Below are 22,709 nucleotides of genomic sequence, written 5' to 3' on the forward strand. Positions count from 1 at the left end.
GTATATATATATATTCTACTGTATTATTTCTCTAAAACGTATTCAGGCTGATTAATATTCTTAGGAGATAAAATATGCTACTAAACAAATGAATACATTTACAGTAGTGCATACTGTATGCAGCACCTGTACAACAGGTGAGCTAATCAGAAATTAAGACCAGATGTGACGAGGAAGCAGCAAACGAGCCTTACTGAACTGAAAAACGTGATTGTACATTATCCATCCATCCATCCATTTTCTTTACCCGCTTATTCCATTTTGGGTCACGGGGGTCGCTGGTGCCCATGTCCAGCAATCACTGTGCGAGGGGCGGGGTATACCATGGACGGGTCGCAAGTCCATCACAGGGCTGATTGGACATTATAAAGCAGGAAATAAAGCTGTTAAACCAGAACTGACCAACGTCAAGAGACCTAAAGAGCAACAAATACAACTTTATGGTTTTAAGCTGAGAGTGGTACATTAAATACACAAGGTTTTACCAAAGGTGAGTTACATCTTAAGCAGCATATTTTCCCTCACAATGCAAATGTGTGCAGATCAGTCTAATTACACAACAGACTAATCCACTTAGCAAGTGTTCAGACAAGAACAGCATCGTTATAGAGTTGACCTTGCATGAAGACTTTCTAGAAGTTCTTGACGCTCCATTTCCCCACTGTTAAAAGGGTGAATAATTGAATGGGCAAATATATTTTTCACACACTTTACTTCTCTTTACCTGTTGCTCAGCTACATATTTAGGTACTAACCTGTCTTTCAGGTGCAGTTTTGGTAAAATAGTCAGATGATAAGTGTTTGAGTCAAACTACCAGGGGAGATACCAAAACACTGCCCTCAAAACTGAAATCTTTAAGGTTTTATCTTCTGAGCATGGGGGCAATATAAGCATAAGTGCAGCACTACTATTATTGTTTAAAACGGTTCTAAAATGTGTATAAGTAATCGTCCCGACTGGAAAAAGGCTGAGCATTGGTACATTTAGTGAGGGCGAAAAGGATAAAGTAGTATGATGAGTTTAAAGTGATCACAGAGCCTGAGGAGGAAAATATGGTTAAAAATAAACTCTAATAGTCTTTGTTCTGGTAACAATTCGTAGTCAAACGACCCATTGTGAAGAAAAGCTCCTGGTGCTGAACTGGCTTCTAATTGTAACCCTTTGTTAAAATCTTTAACCCTGTCAGGTAATTAAGGCTAACTGACATTCACTGGAAATGCCAGGTTATGCTCAAATGGAAAGTCCACTGGATGTTTAAGTGTACTTCAGCAGACCATTAATCCATTCCACTTTCACGTTTGTGCTTTTGCTCTTCGAAAGGTTAAAGAAAGAAAAGTAGGCCGAGCCTCTCTCGCTGAGTTCTGACCGGAAAAATACTAAAAACGCAAAAATATAAGACAACTCTTAACGAGAAGACAAAACAGCCCCACACAGATGCAGAACGCACACAAGAAATTAGTGAGAAGGAAAATTAAAAAGACGTTTGTGTCATGCGTGATTCTCTAATTGCCCATCCTTTTGGTGTGGCAGCCTATTCCCCGCTAAATAAGATTTTTCTCACAGCTTGCCTGAAGACACGCCACAACAGCCCCGTTTTGCTTTGCTCTCTCTAAGCCTTATTTTGTACCCCCCCATCTGTCACGCATGTGTACACACAACAAACACACACATACATCAATTTATGTTCTCCTTCTCTTTGCTGTTTTGTCTTTCTGTCGGACACACAGATGTGCGGGCATCTCTCTCGGGAGCCAAATTCATCCGTTCATTAAATACAGAGGTGGGCAAGACCCCGCCTATGTTGTTGCCATGGTGACTGCTAAGTTTTTACAGTTCAACCTAATTTAATATTTAAATACATTTAGTCTATATTTGTCTGCTCGAGTGGTTGTTTATTTTTAGTAGAGGAAAGCAGCAGTGATTGTGAATTATATCTCACTAATGACAGAACCATGGCTGGATAATGAGCAATGTGCTGCTCATATCCATTCACCACAGCCGTATTTACATTAACATTTTTTTTATTTCTATTAAGCAATATGAAAGTGCTGGTGGGGGATTAGGCAAAAAAGAGAAAAAAAGACAAAAGGGACAGAACAAATCCAAAGAACAGTGGCAGAAATAGCTAAAAGCTGTTTGGATGAAAGATGGAGAGCGCGATAGCGCTGGAAAGCAATACGGAGAAAGTCGTAAAAGCAACGGAAATATAATGAGAAATTGGGTGAAGGGCACAGCGCAGACAAGACGGAGAGGAGCTCGAGACGTAAAGCAGGAGGGAAGAAAATAAGAGCCTGTCTCTGGGGCGATGAGGTTGATTTGGGCCTGTTGGTGATTAGGTTTGGTGCTCTCCTGCAGAGCCGAGGTGAGTCACCAGTCTCCCACACAGGCACGCACGCCATGCTGCATGTGGCATGACTGTGGTCGACTTGAGGGTGAGAAGCAGCATCAGTTCTTTACTGTCAGTGTCCTGCAGGGCTGAGTGAGAGAAAGTGCTCGTATTATTCATGCCATGGGAGAGAAATCTGCGAGGATGACTTCTTTTTGGAGACATAAAGTAGCTCCCCATAAGCGAATGGTGTGTCGATTCAGCTTCGAGTCAGAGCACATCTCTGATTGAAAGTTAATATAATGTGTTGCTGTTGTGTGTGTGAAGTTGTGATAATTCATGGCCCTCCTAACATTAAATAATAGCATAAAAAACTACAGCCTCCAGATTGTTGTTTTTTTGTTGTACAACAATCTCATGCACAGGCAAGCAGAAAAAATGTATAATTTTGTAGATTTTTATGAACTGATCATAATAATCCTCCACTCTCCAGAGCTTCGTGTGCCTTAGCTAACATTAGACAAGCCTGCATCTTACGAGTGCCGTTGAGCTCCAGCCTCACATTTCTGATTGTCCTTAATTGCGCTGCCTTCCTAAGAGGCATCTCACGTGGATTTCAGTAAATTAAATAAGCTGAAAACAAGGCAAGCAAAACAAATTAGGATACCCAGCAAGATCCACTGCCCATGTGTGAGTGTTTACCAGTAAGGAAAGCCGAGAGCCAGCCCTAAGTTTATACTTCTGTGATCCGTCTGCAGGAAAAGCTACAGATAGTGGTGGTGCATATAGGAGGTTAGGTCCATTTTGCTCTTTGTTTTACTGATCATCAAAATGGAATAGTTTAAAAATAATAAACCCAAAGAGCAGACCCTGCTTTCATTTGAGGACATTAGCCAGAAGGAAATTGCAGCTTAAATGCAGTCACCTCTTTATCAACAAACCACAGGTATTTGGCAGTTGGCTCCAAAGTTGTTTTACAGACAGGTGTGGGCTTTTAGCTCATTATTTCTTCATCAGTTAGAACCTGGAAAATACCAAGGATCATGTGGTGCTTTCGTGAAACGTGTGGTCCAAGGAACTCTTACTGCAAGTAAAACAGGCCTTTCTCAGACTGGAAAAAATAAAAGTCAGTGGTAATGAGAAACAAAGAGAGGCTAAATTAACTGTTGCACCTGAGTCTTTACGTTCCACTTCAGTGTGGAGCAGACTGAAAAGAAAGTAGAAAAATAAGATTATACTTGGAAAATACATTACCGTATTTTACAACGTATATGTTGCAGATTTTTTTGCATAGATTTGTCAGTCCTGCGACTTATACACCGAAGCGACTTACTTTTTTTCTATATCCATAACAATTTTGGACTGATGCTTTAAATTTCTAAGAACTGGAACAGCAAGTCCTCCCATGTGCGCTCGCTTCTCTCAGCTGGTGCAGGCAGAAGAACGCTGGAGAGCTAGCGGCTCTGGCTGCAATGGATGGATGGCATCATGCCGCCCAGGTGAAATGAAGCTGTTTTGACCATTAAATAAATGCTTAATTAACACAACGGGTCAGCGGTGATGCATAATAAATGCAACTTATATGCCAAAGCGACTTGTATATGTTTTTTTTACTATTCATGATGCTTTTTATTGACTGATGCGACTGATGCTCCAGAGCGAGTTATACACCAGAAAATATGGGTACATTAAATGCCATCTTCGTTTTCACCATCAATCAGTAGATAAACGTGATTTTAGGATGATCTGAACCAGAAATGGTAATTAGACGAGAAAGAAGAAACATGACCAAAAATAAAACCACATTATAATCTGTAGAAGAAGCGGAGCCTGTCCTCCACTCCTAAATGGGCAACCAGCAGTAATTATTTTGTGGGATATTGTGACGTATGAAAAAAACAACGTGTAGTAATTAGGAAAGCAACTTGTGAAATTTCAAAATAGAATATTTTGCTGTAGCATAGGCCAAGAATGCCTTTCAGCCCTAACGTTGGTCATTTTTGATCTTTAACAAGTTTGTTGTAATCAAAAGTGGCAAACTGTTAACACAAATCATCCAGAAAATGACCTCTAATAACTTAATAGGTACCGTAAAATGTGTTTTTATGAAATGCTGTCATGTACTTGAAATGATAAGTAGGGCCACATTATTTATTGTATGTACAGCCCAAAGCATAATCAGACTGCAACAAAAGGTTTGTCAAATATTAAAAAGTTTAATATTCAGCAAATGCAAACTCAGTCAGCTGATCCCAACTAACTATAGATGTATTTTATTTGCTAAAGACCAAATAAAAAACTCACAATAAAACAGAAAATGAAGGTTGGTGCAATTAGGACTTGGGAAAGCACCACATAACCAAGGGTTACAGACCTTAAACAGATTTGAATAACGAGTCTGATTGAACATTTGTCACAGTTTGGAGTAATATTACAGAGTTTGGTTTTGTTTTTGTTGATTTTTTGTGCTTTGGTATGATTTTTGTCAGTTTTGCCAGACAGTAAATTATGATTTTATTGTTATACCACTACATATCCTCTGTAGTCCTTGTTTCCAGCTTTTCTTAACACCTATATTTCATTAGTAGTCATCACACCTGTTGTCATTTGATAATTACCATTCCTAATAATCATACTTGCTGGGTTTTTCTCAGGTCTTTGTCAGATCTGCTGTTAACTTCTAGCCGTCTTTCAGTTCACGGGGTCCTCTGTTGCTTTAGCTTTGATTGTAAAGGTTCTGCTGAGTTCCTTCATGTCTACAATCAGGTCCTGCTACATCTCACCATCCTCCAGATGTGACTAATTCTTTATGTGTTAATATTTTAAGGTTTTCAAACTTTGTAACTTTAAAACAGAAATGAATGAAGTCAAAGCAAAGTTGCACTTCTTCCTCCGTTTCAATGAATATCTTAAATAAGAATGCTGCAAGTCTTTACTCTTTGACTCAGATATCTCTGTAAAGTGGTACTATGCTCCTATCTCACTCTACAAATGCATGAACGTCACATTTTTGCACTTTGTTTTTTATCAAACTAAATATCTGCCTGAGCAGATTAACAGCGACTATAAATAGTTATGCCTTTTGGTGAGTGTTTTATTTTAATTGTGTGTGATTGTTCCCTCAAATGTCTGTTTTAATGGTACTTTATTGTAGACAGAAACAAAGTCATTTGTCATTATCATCTTTTACATTTTGGGGAACATGGAAATCTAAATTAGGCCAGTGTTTCGCAAAGTGGGAAGGACAGCCTCGAGACTAATTTGAAGAGTGATTTGATGTTAAAGATAATTAGGACGTAACATAGCTGAGACCAGAGAATTGTGCCTCTTCTAGTGTTCTATATTTTTTAAGAAAGAAATTCAAAGGCACATGAAAAGCTTTTTCAATTTTTGTAAAGTCTAAAGTGATGAGAAATTATTAAAAGAGGGAAGGCTCAAAGTGACTGGTCTTCAAGAGGAGTCCTCCAAAATCACCTTCCTGGGCTCTCCTGATTGCTGAAATGGGTTCTGAATCTTTGTTACTCATAAAATGAGTGATAAGGTGACACTGATGGAAACAGGTCATCTTTCCAATCACTGCTAATTTCTGTTTGATACTCGAACCTTCTGTCATGATAACACTAAGATGAAGTTGACCATAATTGCTTATGAATGTGTTTCGGTATGCAGACACCTCAGTGTCTCATGTTGGTGTGGATAATGTGCAATGGTTCCTGTTTTTGAAAAATAAATGTTGAGTTTGTAACATTTTCTCCTAATCTTACAAGTATACTTTTTATGTTTCATATATGTTGTTTGTGCATGCCTGATAAATGTAAGTATTAAAGTTTTATGATCAATGCACATGGCTTTTATATCCATCTTGTATTGGAGTTAACAGTTCGCTTTTAAAATATAATGAAATGTGGTTTTGTGATAATAAACGGTCAACAATCAAACAATGTTGAAATTTGAACTGTACATAAAATTTGATGACGATATTTGAGTGAAGGTAGGATGGAGTGGGAGATGGCTCAGGGCCTCATCTTCTGTAATGAGGGTGGTCGTGGTGAAGATAGAGATGGGCAGAAAGGCAAAGCTCTCAATTTACTGCTCTGTCTACAGTCCAACCCTCCCCTATGTGATATTGATCATGACAAACAAACAAAAACCCAGAGATCCAGGATACAGTCGGCCAAAATGAGCTTCTCTTGTAGCTTTGAGCTGCTCCTTTGCATCAAAAGTAGTCAGCTGATGTGGCTCTTGTATCTAAATAGTATTCCTTCTGGACATTTCCCATTTGCGAGGGCAGCTGTGGCTGAATGGTTAGAGCAGTTGTCCTCCAATGCGAGAGTTGGGGGTTCAATTCCATCAGCAGTCGCATGCTAAAGTGTCCCTGGACAAGACACTGAACCCCTCATCGCCTCCGATGTGTGTCCCATTGGTGTATGAATGTGATAAAAGCACTGATTAATTGTAGAGATCTAGTAGAGTGCTGTATGAATGGGCAAATGAGGGCACAGTTTGTAGTGTAAAGAGCTTTGAGTATCTTGATAAGATAGAAAAGCGTTATATAAGTACAGTCCATTTATCATTTACCGTTGGAGGTTTTTCGAGCACATCCCACTGGAAAGAGGCTCTGGGGTGGACCCAGAACATGCTGGAGGGATTGTGTATCTTCTCTGGCCTGGCAACATCTTGGGTTCCCTGGGAGAAGCTGGAGGGTCACTGGGGCAAGGGGCTGTCAGGGTTTCTCTCCTGGATCTGGTGCCTCTGCAACCCAATAGAAAAGATGGAGATAAAAATTCAACAATGTTACAACTGTTCTCTGACCTCATCCAAGAATGTATTGATCCAAAAGATCATTTCTAATCAAAGTTGTTTCCCCAAGTTTGCTAAACACCAGCTCTCTGCAACTGACTCTCAGCTATAACCACACAAAACAGATTTCAATATCTGTAATATTTGATATTTATCTGTTTTTTGTTTAAGGTCAAGTTTTGCTCATTGCATTTGTGTTGTGTCTCACAAATACAAGTGACAGGAAGTTCAGATTGCAGTATTTTAAAATTGGAAGGAACATACCTAGATTTTTGTGTTACATAATTTTTGTTGCCACAAAGGGCGTATTTTTCAGTGTTTGTTTTTTCTTTTGATGGGCTACCGTGGATTAATGTTTTAGCTTTAGCTTGTCTTACTTGAAAGCTACAACTCAGATGCTAGAGGAAAATGCTGCTGATTTCTTGCCTTTAAGCTGCAACATTCATCTGCTCACAACAGACTGTATTATACAGTCAATACAATTATATTATTAGACATAAACTGTATTATATTACATTATTATTGTTTAGCATATATTTTAGATTTTTGTATACCGTTTCTTTTTTATACTTTATATTTTTGCTATTTTTGGGTGTAACTGGGGCCTTGAGTACACAGTTTCATTCCACCTCATGTACCACAAGTGATGCGAATGACAATAAAGCACCTTGAAACTTGAAATGAACAGACTGTATATAAAAATGTACCCCAATCCCTTAAAATGAAGCAGTTTGAGTCATGTCACAGTAAAAAAGAGGCGATAGATAATGTTCACTTGAATGTTTGACTTTGGGTTTATATTTGTGACCTTCCTGCTAGTGCTCCCATGATGACGCCTCACAGTACGTAAACAACACCTGTGTGTAATTGGTGTTACAGCCATTACAACTAATGTGTCAGTGACACGACACAACAGTCATTACAACCAAAGCTCAGCCATGGCCTCAATTACAGCTATTGGGATCTCTTGGAAATAGCTATAATCACAGTTACAGTCCATCTCCTGTAGCAAGGGCAGCAGTCTGTGAAAAATTGGATTTTTGAAGCAAACAAAATGGTAAAAAGCAGATATCCATCTTTGAACTTTTTTTACATCTTATTTTAAGATAGAAAGTTATGGAGTTTTTTTATATATTATGCAGAAATAACCAGAAAAATAAATCTATCAAAAATTGTACAACACTAATCTGGCCAGTAAACAGGTCCGTTAATGCAAAACATCCTAAAATCCTTTCTTTCCTAGAAAGAGTGTATTTTTTACTTTTTTTTGTTGTTGTTTTTTTACAGCAGTGACAACATGTTTCAGAAACTCGGAAAATCTTGCAAATCTAATAGAATAAAGAACTTTTTTTTTCTCCTTTCTTCTTGCAAGGTAAAAAAGCCGAAGCACCCAAAGGAGTTGCTGTTTTCGTGTGTGTGAGATAAAGAAGAAAGGAGTGTATATTTATTTTTCAGTTTTTATGCATTTGAGAGGGTGTTTTTCCCTCTCGCTGCCATCACCAAGCTTCTTGTGTGCCAGTGGATGAAGTTTATTTGGAAGACACTCACACTTCCTACACATTTTCTCTCCCTGCAGTTCTCTCATACCTCCAGGCCCCATAGCAGTCCAACCAGCTCGCTCATTCCTCCCACTGTGACCCCCCCCCCCCCCCCCTTGTCATCTCCAGCCCCACGCTTGCCACTCATGAGCTGTTTCACTATATAGATGTGTCTTTATATCAGTGTTAGCAGGTCATGCAGCCTTTTGCTGTTTCACCTTGGCTCGGGTTCTTCTTTCTGAACCCTCTGGCACAGAAACAAAACCCTTCGAACAAGAGTTTGTCACTTTTTTTTTTTTTTTTTTTAAGAAATCTTTAGCGGCACTTTTTCTTTTTGTAAATGTCAGAGGAAGCAGTGCTTGTATTTTATCCTGGGTCAATAATTTAATTTAAAGGGTTATTTCATTATAAATAAATAAATAATGATTTTAAAGCATGATTTTTTTTAAATGTGCACTGCTTTGAAGGTAATTAACCTTGGATTATAAAGTGTTACGTCTTTGGAGACACGGTCCGGGATAATCACATGTACATGAATTTAAAACCATTTGTTTTTTCATTTACTGCCTTGTCTGTTTTGCATAAAAGCCAACACAAAACAAATACTTCAAGTGATAGTTCAGGCCATTAAAAGAGGGGTTCTGTGGGAAGGTTAGGAACAATCAATATCTTACCTGTTGTATATAGCTCTTTGAACCTCAGTTTAGAGAAATAGTTTACTTTTTACTGAGTTGACAAGTTAGTTATTCAAGTTGAAATATGATATTCCTGCAGGAAGTGCCTCAGCCTGCTACTGTTGCTTGCAAATAACCATTCTAGAATTGCGCCTCTTAAGGTGGCTGCATGTTGGAGCAGCTCTGTTAATTTCATTCTGAGATTTTACTTTTGGAAACTTTAATTCCTCTTTTTCTGGATGTAAATGACATTTTTTGGATGACTGTTTCCTCTTGTATCAGATGCTGTGCAGCTGGAAGGATTTTTTCTGAAACTTTTTTAGGTTTTAAGTTTATGATGCGTAACCATGGCAACAAGGCAGTTTTCTACAACCAACAGCAGCTGATTAACATCTCAAAAGCTCAAATAATATCTCAACTACAGCCACAAATCTCAAATGAGTTGAAAAGGATGTTCTGTGGATGCATTCTCATCTACCTGCCAGCTGTGCTCGAGTGCCTGACCACAGAGATCCTGGAACTAGCAGGAAACACGGCTCATGACAGTGGAAGGACAGGATCGTCCCTCGGCACCTACAGTTGGCTGTCTGCAGTGACGAGGAGCTCGGCAGACTGCTGGGAGGAGTGGCCATCGCTCTGGGAGGAGTTCTGCCCGGCACTCAGGCGGTCCTACAGCCCGGAGGAACCGAGGTCAGCTGAGTCTGGGTGGACGGATCGAACAGCATCTGCAGCCAGTTTCTTAGGATCCACTGTGGGATTGACCTTTACAAGAGATCCTTCCTGCCTACAGCCATCAGTATCTGTAACATCTCTTAATGAAATGAAATGAAATGAAGATAACGAGTTACAACAACAAATAATTTCCCTTTGGGATTAATGTAGTATTTTTGAATTGAATTGAATTGAATTCTACATAACCGTCAAGACTTGTCAATTTTGCCTAAATAAAATAGTTAAAATTGTTATTTACAACCAGTCAAATTAATTGTTTTTTAAATTTTGCACCAAATCTCACTTCACATAGATTTTGACATTAGTTTGTGGAAGATACGGACCCAGAAATGCAGAGGCAAGGAGCTTGGACGGGAAAAAAAAAATAGTTTTACAAGACAAAAAGGCTCACATGGCAGCAAAATAGCTCAAGAAGGACATGGAGGACAACCAGAGATTGCATTAAAAAATGCACAATGATCCACTGCTGAGAATGGGACAGAGGGCACAAATGGACTGGTGCAAACGAGGAGATGATTGACAGCTGAGCTTAATTGAATAGGGAAACGTAAGAAGGCGGGGTAAGAGCAGAAACTGACTGAAGGAAAGTCCTGAGAGGAATGACCTGATGGCACTTGAAAACACTGAGCAGAACTCAGAAAGTAAATGTAAGCAAAAAGTAAATAAACCTAACAAAAAAGACTAAAGAATACAGATCCCGACAGATTTAATATGTTGCTTTATTTAACTGAATTCAACAAACCAATTTATATCCTATGAGCTTAGGTTTAGTGACTGTGTTGGAGTATGTGATGCATTTTGTGCGACAGGATGGGGATTTATTTTGTGTGAGAAATTGACAGAAATAGACATGAGTGTTAAAACTGGACATGACTCAGCAGATATTTTATCATGAATCTCACATTTTATATTGCATGTTTTGACTAATTTGGTTAACACCTTACAGTATTTTTTACATGCATATTTAATATATTGTACTGATTTATGTCTGTCCTGTTCTCTTTTTTTTTTTCACAGTGTGGAGGAAAGTTTCAAGACTCTTTTCTGGTCTATCTTTGGGCTGTCTGAAGTGATCTCAGTGGTGCTAAAATACGACCATAAGTTCATCGAGAACATTGGATACGTGCTGTATGGAGTTTATAACGTCACCATGGTGGTTGTTCTTCTCAACATGCTCATTGCTATGATCAACAGCTCGTACCAGGAGATAGAGGTACGTTCTGAGTCAACAGAGAAAGGGCATGGTGGTGTCAACAAGTCAATAAGGATCATCAGGAATCATCATGTGTCTGCAGGAGAATTAGAGCGGGACTTGGAACAAAAAATGCCATAAGCTGTTGAAGATCAATGAAGTGGCAACAGGCAAAAAGAAAAACAGAAATTACAAAAGAAGATGCGAGGAAAATTGCTCACAAAATAGAAAGTTTTCTTGTCAATATTCAGTTTTTTTTGCTTTTTTTCTGCTGAGATTCTGACAGAATAATCTTCACTTGTCTATTTTAATGTCCTTGGCAGTCTCAGCCCACTAAAATAATCATTTTGTTCCTTAGGAGTCTCATTTTAGTCTTGTTTTTCTTGTCTTCTGACTCGTCATTTGCTTCTATTTATGTGCTTCTGCAGGAGGATGCTGACGTTGAGTGGAAGTTTGCCCGTGCCAAGTTGTGGCTCTCCTACTTTGATGAGGGTCGGACTCTACCTGCCCCATTTAACCTGGTTCCCAGCCCCAAGTCCTTCTATTACCTGGTGCTCCGCATCAAGTCCTGTCTGATCTGCCTCTGCAAAGTCAATGGCCATCACCGCAACGAGGTGGAGATGGGCATGCTCAACTCACAGGCCAAGGTCAGTCATCCATCCTCCGTTTATTCATTGGCTTCCACCGAACTGGGTTCCTAATTTAGAGAAGGTGATTTTAATCTCAGATGATTTCTTCTTCCTGCTATAGGAAAGTCTGGAAAAACGATGCTGGTACCTCATACTCGTAAAAAAAAAAATCTTTAATAATAATGTGCCTTTTTCAGGTCCACAAAACACATGAGGAATGGACAATCACACTCACATAACCCCTGTAGCATCAGGTTTGATCCAGAAGAACCAAATATAGCTCTTCTTACATCTGAAATGACGTTTTGCTGAGCAGTAAAATAATTTAAAGCTTGTTTTCTGTTTTCTCATTTAGGTTGATTATGAGGCTAAATACTTCTTTATATTTTCAATTTATTTTATGTAATTCATTATTGTATCTTTGCTGCCATGACTGACATAATGTAGTAATCTATTAAGCACTTCCTGTGTGGACAGACTTGTGTTGCCGTAGTAACTGATATAAAATGTAAAGGGATAAATACATTGACATTTTTAAGTTGCCATTATGCTCAGATTTAAATGTTTGTGTGGACACTGTTCTGAATACTAAATCATATTAATATGGATAGGCTTATTGGGAGTTGTGGTGCGGAGGTTAGAGATCAGAAGATCGCCAGTTCAACTCTCGGTACCGACAGCATCAAAATGTGGGTTGGATAGGTGAAGCACCCACTCCTGCCTCCACTCTCATTTGCCCTACTCTTGGTCCAACTCAACTCAACTCAACTCAACTTTATTTTGGTAAATTAGCATTACAGAAAAAGGAAAACAATATAGACTACTTTTGACAAATCAATAATTTACCAAAAAAGGAATAGGCTGAAGCCGAGGCTTATACTTGCCTACCCTGTCCTTGAGCAAGGCCCTTAACCTCTATCATCTGCTCCCCCGGGCGCCCTAGAGAGCAGCTCTCTGCTCCACACAGAGGGCTGTGGTAGCTCGGTGGTCTGTGGTTGCCTCAGGAAGGGCATCCGGCGTAAAAATAATCGCCAAGTCTTCGTGCGACACTTTGCTGTGGCGACCCCTGAAGAAGGGAGAAGCTGAAAGAAAAAAAATTAATATGGATAGGCTTATGGTTCAAATTAAGTAAATAAACTGATTAGTCTAAACACAGGGTTGCAGCGTAAGCTTTGTTCACTTTCACAGGATCCTCCTTCCCCTATAAATGAAGTCTTTTTTTAATAAATTCAAAAGTCTTGTGCAAACAGCAGAGAACATTTAATCCAGAATCAATCCTAGCGTTGGCCTTGTCCACAAGGCGTTTCCTCTGCCGGAGTCCTCAGATGGAATGGCTCACCTCAGCTCAGCTATTAGTCAGGTCATTGCTTCTGCCTGCATCTGCTGAAATGCCCAGGCAGGTTTCGGATAAGGACAAGATGGGTTACACTCTGCTGCTTCTGTGAGTGCCTAAAATCTTCTGCAGCTCTGACAGTTTAACTGAGGCCGAGGCAAGCAACTGTGGTAAGCGATCAATGCATAAAGCCGCATTAGACCACGGTAAAGCACTAAAAATGTCAAGTGAAATTTAGGAGTAACGGTTGGCTCATTCTGAGCCTGTGATTCGTTTTTTGTCTTTTAGTCCGTGTTATTCTGCTCATTTAAGAAACGTGAAGATAATTATGTTAGTTTTAAAGCAGCGTGTGCTCATCAAAATAAAACAATTGGTTTTAATGGCTTTAACGTGATATTTAACACAAGCTAGTAAAGTTTCTGCTCATATATTTTTATGATGATATTATGAATTTTGTGCAGGATGGAAAATAGTTTTTTTTTAATTCCATATGGTTTAAACGTTGATATTCATCAACAGTTATAATAATTATCTTCCAAAACTTTGCAGCTTTTGTGCTAAATTCGTAATAAGCAGCTACTTTCATGTGTTCACGCGTGAGCCGGAAGTCTTTTCTGAACACCGCAGTGTTGAAATGACACACACAACGCAAAGGAAAGACACATCCAGTTTAAAGGATCTCCAACTAGTTTAATCAGCAAACCTAATTTGATAGTTACTTCAGCTTTGAAAACAAGACCGTGAAAATACTATAGGTCACGCATATTCAACTTGTGGTCCATGGACCTTTACCAGACCACGAGTGACTTGAGTCTGGGCTCTGATAAGTTCATTACCAGTACCTAATAATAAAATATAATAATAATAACAATCAGAACAAATCTGTGAGAACGACTTAAAAAAAAATTAAATGGTGAATATTTCTGTCAGAGAGGAAATCCTGTACCCATCTTGACTTTCAACATTTCCATGTGCACACAGAAGTATCTTTAAAAGTGAGCCCCTTCCCACTAAAAGCATTTACTAACTAAACACAGCACAATTCCAGGCCAGAAATCACCCTGTGACTTCGTTTTTCAGAGAAAACACTCTAAACATATCATAGCTTTCCCCCTTATACATATCAGGAACAACCTCATGGTGTCAGTTTACATCCAATAACAGAGATTTCAACATAAACGCAAACCTGAACAAGACATTAACAAGAACAACTCACTTCCACACTCGGAATCGTCATAAACAGTCAGAAATATTGCACATATAATTTCCACAAGGCTACCCAGCATGCTTTGCAGCTCGCACAGTCTCGGACTCTCTCACAGAGAGAACTTTGTGAGTTTTGGGGAAAATAAAATAAAGTTAAACAGAGACGTACAATTTTGTGTTAATCTGGCGCCTACAAATATTAGTGTTTTGATGTTAATAATGTTTAATTATAAGAATTAAATTAGCAGAAACACGAGTGACAGGATGTGCGCTCTTGCGTTGATGCTCTATCTCCCCCTCCTGCTCTGCGGGGAGCCCTGATAAACTGATCATATCGGTGTGCGATCGCCTGCTAGCCAGATTAAACAACAGCAGATTTATTACTGTGGGAATATTGATGATGATGCACAGCAGCTTTGTAGTTAGTTTACATAAATAGTTAATCACAAATAAGATCAGTTAAGTGAGTTAATTCATTAATGATATGAAGGAGATATTCGACACGCACACTCATTGCGGGTTCCGTTCAAAGCTCACATCTGAGCGAGACGTGCACACTTCACTTGTGATTCATGAACCATTGCAGGAAGAACTGGTCTGTGTAGCCATTTCATTGTAAATGAGAACTGGTTCTTAAAAGACACATCTGGAACAGCAACATGTCAGTCATTCTGGGAACATAAAAAACAGTCAACTGTTTTCTTTTTTTTTTTTTTTTGAAACTCATAAAGATTTGGCAAGTCAGAGATGGCAGGATAATAGTTGTGTTAAACAGGAGGCACAGTGTGTCATTTTTGTTTTTAATATTGTTTCACATTCGAATATCACTGCTTTTATTGCAAGAAAATACATCTTGAAATGTAATTTCTTTGAATGACACTTTTTGCTTCTGTTTATTGCATTTATGATTTAATTCAGCAAAATAAACACATTTAAAATGTAACAGATGATTGTAATACTTGGTTTATTTAGAGAATGGCTTTAATTGTTGTCCAGCCTCTGATCTGCTGGTTTTCAGTAACTGTTGTCCTCAGATCAGTTTAGTAGCCCTGTTGTAGGCCATTTAGTTTTTATAGTTTTATATATATATATATATATATATATATATATATATATATATATATATACACTGACAAATGGATGTTGCCATTTTATTTAAATTACTATGTATTCTGTGTAAATGATGTAGTGATTGCTCTGGTGTAAACTCCATTCAGCTTGTATGTTAATTTTGGACATCTGACGTTCAGTCCTTTAATTTAAACCAGTACACACTGACAGAGAGGAGATTGGAGAAATGACTTGGCTTTCACGTCACGTTTGACTGTTTTGACCCATATATTGTGCATAAGGGCTAATACAAAATATAACTTTATTGCCACATGTTTTAACTTTTCAGCCTTGACTCCTTATATTTTGTCTCCACTACAACCGATTTTTTTTCATTCAATCTTTATTTACACAGATAAATCACAATAAGTCTTGAAGACTCATTTACAAGTGAGACAAGTTTAGACAGACAAAAAGTAATGAAAGTGACGCATGTATAGAATTTGGAGGCAAAAAAATAAAATCGTATCAAACTCTTACTCCTTGGCTGAGAAGAGAGAGCCTGAAATTAAATAAAACACCCTGCACATAGGCACATAGTGTCAAAGACATTCCACCGGGGATGTACATTGTTGCTCGATTTGTGGTTAACTAATTGTAAAATAATGGCGATGTCCTTAAATAAAAAATTTAATAAAGATGTATAACATTTAAAATAATTAGGAGTTTTCATTCAAGGTCCTTTATTGTCATTCACATCACATTTAGTACATGAGGTGGAACAAAATTGTGCATGGGCCCAGTTACACCCAAAAATAACAAACTTATGTGTCACAAACAACTTAGAATAGATAAATAACAACATGTTTAGGCCATTGTGTGCATGTAGTTGAAGATGCCTTTAATATTAACTTGAGTGAAGCGAGGCTGCTGACGCAGTTTGAGGACTTATCAACATGAGTTACAAACACCAAGTCGCTGTCGTGCGTTTTGTTTTTCCTGCCTCGTTCTACTCCTTTAGAAATGTTTCCGTTTCACTCAACTGTCTGTTGTCGCTGTTGCAGGATGAACACTTCAGAACTTACGCCCGATCAGGGGAAGAGTTCGTCCACAGGAAAGCAAGACTACACCCGACCAGATATCAGGTAAGACTGTGACAGAATCAAAAGCTGACGTTTTTCTTTTTGACTGATGGATCAGAGGAGAATTGGAAACGGGATGGAGTCTTGATGTAGAATAAAATGCAAGACAAAGAAGGAATATGAAAGGGAACAAAAAGTAGAGAGGCTCCAAGGTAGAGATGAAGCTGGCTGCACGGTGATGGGAGGAAGGGAAGGGCGGAGGGCAGAGGTGAGGAAGGCGCGTGGGACAGGACAAGAAATGACAAGGGTGAAGGAATTTAACTAGCTTGAATCGAAGGGCATCGACTAAAAGGAAGTGGCGAAAAAAGAATGAGAACAAAAGACGAAGGCTGAAACGTCTTCTAATGAGATAATTGAGGGAGATTAAGGGCAGCACGTTCTGTGCATGATCTCAAACTACATTCTTTCTCCAATAATGATGAGACACTGTCAACCTTTGCTTTTAATCTTCTCCCTAAGTGAAATCCACCTTTCCTCTATTTTGTCATAAAACTTCCCAACTTTCTGAATTTTTAAAGACATACATGAAAAGCTTAGTGCCGCAGCTGTGAGATGCCACTTGATTAGACCTATGTAAGGATGCAGTGTGTGTGGTGACAGATATCGACCCACATCCAGAGGCTGACTGCTCGGGCCTCGGCAGCAGTTGCAGCAATACTGGCTGCAAATCAATAGTCAATGTTTTTCACTCCCTCTCAGAGACAGAGCGTCGTTCTCTACCAGAATTATTTTGTGTTTATTGATATAATGTGATGAGACAGTTTGCTTTCTGAGGAAAAAAAATCATAATGAACTGTCTTATCACCTTGCTGTGCTCTCTCTACTTCATCGTTGTCCTTTCTTTTTCTCCTTGTAGAAGATCATGAAACGGCTGATTAAACGTTATGTGCTGAAAGCTCAAGTGGACAAGGAGAGTGATGAAGTCAATGAGGGTAAGAACAGTCTTTTTGTTGTTGTTGTTGTTGCATAAAGCACACTTTTAATGTGCCATTACATATCTGAATATATAAAAAAGGAGATTATATGCTTTTATGAGCAAAATCCGGCATTAAATGAAAACACATTGTTTAATGTTTTCAGTTTCTTCCACGCGATTAATGAAAAATAGAGGTTGAACACTTTTAATTAATTTGTTCAACTCCATATACTGCATGAATAAATTTCCACTAGAGAAGTTGCATTTCCTGTGAAAATGCAACGTGAATGCTGAATGATTTCTGCTGAAAGCTGCTGAACATGTTGAAACCTGGCTGAAATGTTTTCATTGCTTAACTGTCACCGCAAGTTGAATTGAAACAGCTGACATTTGCTGAATGCAGGAAAAGGTGAAACCAGTAAAAAAAAAAAAGATAATAATAGAACTGCAGAAATGTGTAGAATTAAAGCAGAATAGAACAGAAATGTAGCAGAAATTAGCAGAATACGCTGAAATAGGCAGAGAAAGGCTGAATAGACTGCATAGTCTGAAATTTGCAAAAAAAACAAACTGAAATGAGCACAAAAAATTGCATTAGATTAAAATTAGCAGAAAAATACCTTAGAAGTAGCTAAAAAAAAGTAGAAAGAAGCAGAAAGGAGCTGGAGGAAGCTAAAATTATCACAAATAAGCTGATAAATGTTGAACCAAAAGCTGAAATGAGCAGAAAAGTTTTTAAACTGCACCGAGGGTTTGAAGGATGTGGAGAGCTCCATTTATTTTCAATGAGAAAAAAACATGGCTGAAAAAGTTAAAACTTCACAAATACCAAAAGTCACAGCAGGAATGTCCTGATTCTTTTCATTCATTTTTGAATTAATCAGTTTTAGATATTGCAGAACATGTTATGTGCCAAAAAAAAAAAAAAAAACGTATGGAAAACAAAGATAGATCTCAAATGTGTGACTGCTTCACAATTTGTATCCCAGTATTTGCTTCTAAATTCTACAGCTGAGGTCTGAAGCATCCAGTTGAGGTTTTTCTGCAGCGTACATCAACTGATCTAATTAGTCACAATTATAAAAGACACACGCCAGATTAAATAAGGTTTTGCAGCAGATGGGTTTTTGTCAGAGTGAAAACCAAGCTGCAGGTTTGGGAGATTTTCCTTCTTGGCAGGATTGTTTCAAGACATTTTATTGAAGCGTAAAGACTGAATGTCTGCAGCAGTTTACAGAAAGCGGTGCAGAGAAGTGTCAGCTTTGAGAGGTGACCGATTGATGAATAAAATTCAGCAAACTACAAAGTAAAAAGGAAGAATCTTATCATCAATCAGACATTCACCTTCCTACAGAACGATTCAAGGTTCATGCCTTTATTTCTGCACAGTTTTTTTTTTTTTTACCAACAGGCAGCCCAATGCTTAGAAGTTCACATTGTCTGGAGCAAACTTAAAACTTTTTAGAGTCATTCCTACAGTCAAACCTTGTAATGCCTGAGACATTCTGTAAATCCTTTTATTTTTCTATAACAAACATTAAAAAGGATATCTATCTATTGAAGAGGTGTTCCAACCAATACTGAGGCAGAGAGTGTCACTTCACCAAAACAACAACCTGAGGCATTTCTTCAAGAAAACACAGGAGAGGCTTTGGAATTATTTATGAAAGTTATTTTTGCCAGCCCAGTCGGAGTCTGCTCCCGAGTCCAGAACTATCTCTGTCTCTGGTGAGACTTGAGAAATGTTTGTGCGTATGATCCTCATCCAACCTGGCTGAGGTCAAGTGTTTTTGTCAGTAAGGATGGAAAAGACTTGCAAAGGATCAGTGTGCTGTGACGGATGCCAAAGACGCAAAGTATGAATAATAATAATAATTATAATAATTGAGTGTGTTTAAGGAGAACGTTCAGAAATGGAGGTCTGTGGAAAAGGTATAAATAATTAATATCTTACCTGTTGTAGATAGCTCTCTGAATGAAGCACTTAGAAATTTTGGATAATGGAGTTGTATTAAGTCAATAACAATGCAATACCAAATAAAACAAAGTAATAATAACACCATTAGCCAAATTGCTGTACATTAATAAGAAAAAGTAATAATAAAAAAATACTACTATTAATAAAAACTAAAAACCTGAATTAGGCCACAACATTTAAAAATAAGAACAAATACTATAAATTTTATGAAAAAATAAAAAAAATTAAAAAAATAAAACATGAAAGTTAAAATCCATCATCTGTAGTCTTAGCCAGAGTCCAACTAGCTGTTAGCTTCCAACAAAGTTAAGTCAGGTCATCTGGACGGTGTCTTTGTGTTGAAACGTTGCGTCTTTCATCCAAAGGACTTCATCAGTCTAAAGAGCCACAACAAACTCAGTCCCACAAGCAGCACACTCACATAGTGGGCCAACCATAGCTCTTAGCTTCTCAGTCAGGTCAGAATTAAAACTTTTTTTCAAACTGAAGTTCTTCAAAGAGCTATCTACAACAGGTAACATATTATTGTTGATAACCAGCTCACAGAACCCCACGTCAAAGCATCTGAACTATCTCTTTAACAAATACTCCAAATGTTATTTGAACTCCGTCCACATAAATAATTATATGTAAATTGATGAGAAGGGGAGAAAAAAAAAAAAACACAGACTATACATCAAAAAGACTTTAAAACATATGAAATACAAAGAAGGTTAAAGGGTCACGTACTTTTCTAACTGTCCATGGTGGAAGTTCATGGAGTTCGTGTCTGGATGTGTTCCTGCTCATGCGTCCTGATTGCTGCTCGTTCACTCTGTTCCTCCGTTTGCTCCTGCGTTGTAGGCGAGCTGAAGGAGATCAAGCAAGACATTTCCAGCCTCCGCTATGAGCTCCTGGAGGAGAAGTCCCAGGCCGCCGAGGAGCTGGCTCTGCTCATTCAGCAACTCGGCGACAAGTTTGGCAAGAACACCATGAGGCACTGACAGGCCTTGCAATGGGGGGAGCGAGGGGCGGTGTGGGGGGGGGGGGCTGTTTTCTTTTCTTTTTTTTTTTTTTTTACAACCTTAATAAACGAGAAGACATAAAGCTGATGCAGGATGTTTATGAGAATGGACACGTGAATGAAGAGTAGCCTAAAAGGTAGATTTTGCTAAAATAAACCCCTAAGTGCTTTGTTTGTGCAATGACCAATTAGAGAGGAGAGTGAAAACTGCAAGCGAGCGTGAGGTTAAACCGTCAGAGGTGAGGTAAACTCGTCTGGAGCGACTTTGTGTTGGCGCTTCAGTTTTAATTAAAGGGGAAACAGGAAAGTGATGACGAAGCAGGAGGAGGAGAAGGATGAGGAGATATGAAGAGGCACCACAGGGCACGGGAGCGGTGCAGTACAGCAATGAGGAGCCCCCGCATCCACTGCCACGAGATATCAGCGTATCATCAAGTCGGAGGAGGGAGGAAAACCCAGCGAGAGGAAGAGACGCGGAGAGCGGCTGGAAAGATGCACCTCAGAAAGTGCCACCGTTATTCACGAGCGAGAGGTTTGCTTCTGTTTCCACGTAGCCAGAAAGAATCTGGGATGCCTGTCAAGATAATGCACACGCACCTTTACACATCAGGCTGTCTAATTAATGCAGTTCCACCCCTTCGTGCACAACCTGTGATGGGAGTCAGAAAATCCAAGATCAGCATTCATTCACTTAGGTGAAAGTATGGGTAAGTAAGTCCAGAGCATTTTAGTAAATATAAAAAGCGACTTAAAAAGTAGCCATGAAACTCTTCTCTATAGCTTCTCTTTTACCACAGAACACAGTTCAAAAACTGAAATGTTCTCAAGAACTTCTTTTTCCTGCAAAATCCAGGTCAGCGCTTCTGTTGATGAGAGCACCTCAGAGGCGCTGAAATAATAATGTTTGCAGCGATTTGGCTGTAGAAGTTAAACTCTCCTACAGAAGCTGCGATGAGTCATTTTATGATCCATTTCCTGCCTCTGGAGACATCCAGTATTTGGCAGAGTTGAAACTTCACCTGTAGGTTGACTGATAGAGCTAACAGTGACACAGGTGACAGCTGAATGAGCGCTTTGACTCAAAGATTGGTACCACTTTACAATAAGGTTCCCCTTATAGATGGCTAATACATAGTTTATAGATATGTTATTAATGCCCCTATAAACACTTTATAAATCATTGATAATTGCTTATTATGCATTAGTTAAGGGTGACAGACAAAATTGACCAGTGTCTTGCCAAATATTGAGCCAAATCTGTTCACCTATATATTTCATCTAGAGTTGTTAAATTAAACATTTCAGACTTAGTTACTACCTTGTAAGCACATTAAACATTTGTAAACCTATTTTTTTTTTTTAGCATTTCAGTGATTTGTAGACATACGTGAGTATTTTGAACTGGATTCGAAAGTGAACCGGTAACCAGTGCTGTGAGGCCAAAACTGGTGTAATGTGCTCTCTTTTGCATGTACTGGTTAAAAATCGAGCTGTGTTTAACGAGGAATTATTAATGCATCTATAAACTATTTATTAGCCATTTATAAGGGGAGCCTTATTAAATACACAGATTAGTAAACTGTTATTATGCCAATTAGACATTTGGTTGGTTTGATTGTGAAAAAAAGGCATGTCGACCAAAAGTAAAGTAAAACTTCCTTTATTTAATTGTTTATGGGAATCCAGCTGAGCTTTAGTTTCAAAAGCAACAAAAAAAAAAAGAATCCTGAAGTTTTGTAACTTAGGCCCAACTTTTCCGTCTGTTTAGGGGAAATTTATTGGCAGACACACATTTCTGTTTTTGGACCGGTACTGGGTGGTATTGTTTTGACACTCTTTTGGCAGTGCAACAACACAAAGACAAATATGAGTCATAATTTCATCCGACAAGCTCTGATTGTTATTATAAAGCCTTTTTCAGATGTTTTATTCATCTGTGGCTACCCCAGCAAGAGAGTGTTGTGTTTCATGAGCACCATGGTAGATTTTCTGTACCAACCAGAAAATTAAAAAAAAAAATCTTCCTCTGTTGGAATTTTTTTTATTCTTTTTTTTTTTTTTTTTTTTTTTACTTTTAAAAATGTAATAAATGTAGCTACTTCAATCCGCTTACGCACAATGACATACCTTATTTTTCGGACTACAAGGCACACTTAAAATCCTTTAATTCTCTCAAAAATCAACATTGC

At 38.4% G+C, this 22,709-nt stretch overlaps 1 protein-coding gene across 1 annotated transcript in view; it reads left to right on the forward strand.

Annotated features, from left to right (window-relative positions):
* The window catches only part of LOC119408458 (short transient receptor potential channel 7-like), a 75,903-nt gene extending 55,403 nt beyond the window's left edge, over nucleotides 1–20,500 (forward strand). The window contains exons 8-12 of the mRNA XM_037675284.1: nucleotides 11,089–11,284; nucleotides 11,692–11,910; nucleotides 16,546–16,626; nucleotides 17,480–17,555; nucleotides 20,361–20,500. Coding sequence (XP_037531212.1) covers nucleotides 11,089–11,284; nucleotides 11,692–11,910; nucleotides 16,546–16,626; nucleotides 17,480–17,555; nucleotides 20,361–20,500 — 712 coding nt within the window. The remainder of the gene's footprint in view (nucleotides 1–11,088; nucleotides 11,285–11,691; nucleotides 11,911–16,545; nucleotides 16,627–17,479; nucleotides 17,556–20,360) is intronic.
* The last annotated feature ends 2,209 nt before the right edge of the window (nucleotides 20,501–22,709 follow it).

Source organism: Nematolebias whitei, chromosome 4 (genome assembly GCF_014905685.2).
Source record: "Nematolebias whitei isolate Nwh7 chromosome 4, NemWhi1, whole genome shotgun sequence".
Taxonomy (NCBI): domain Eukaryota; kingdom Metazoa; phylum Chordata; class Actinopteri; order Cyprinodontiformes; family Rivulidae; genus Nematolebias; species Nematolebias whitei.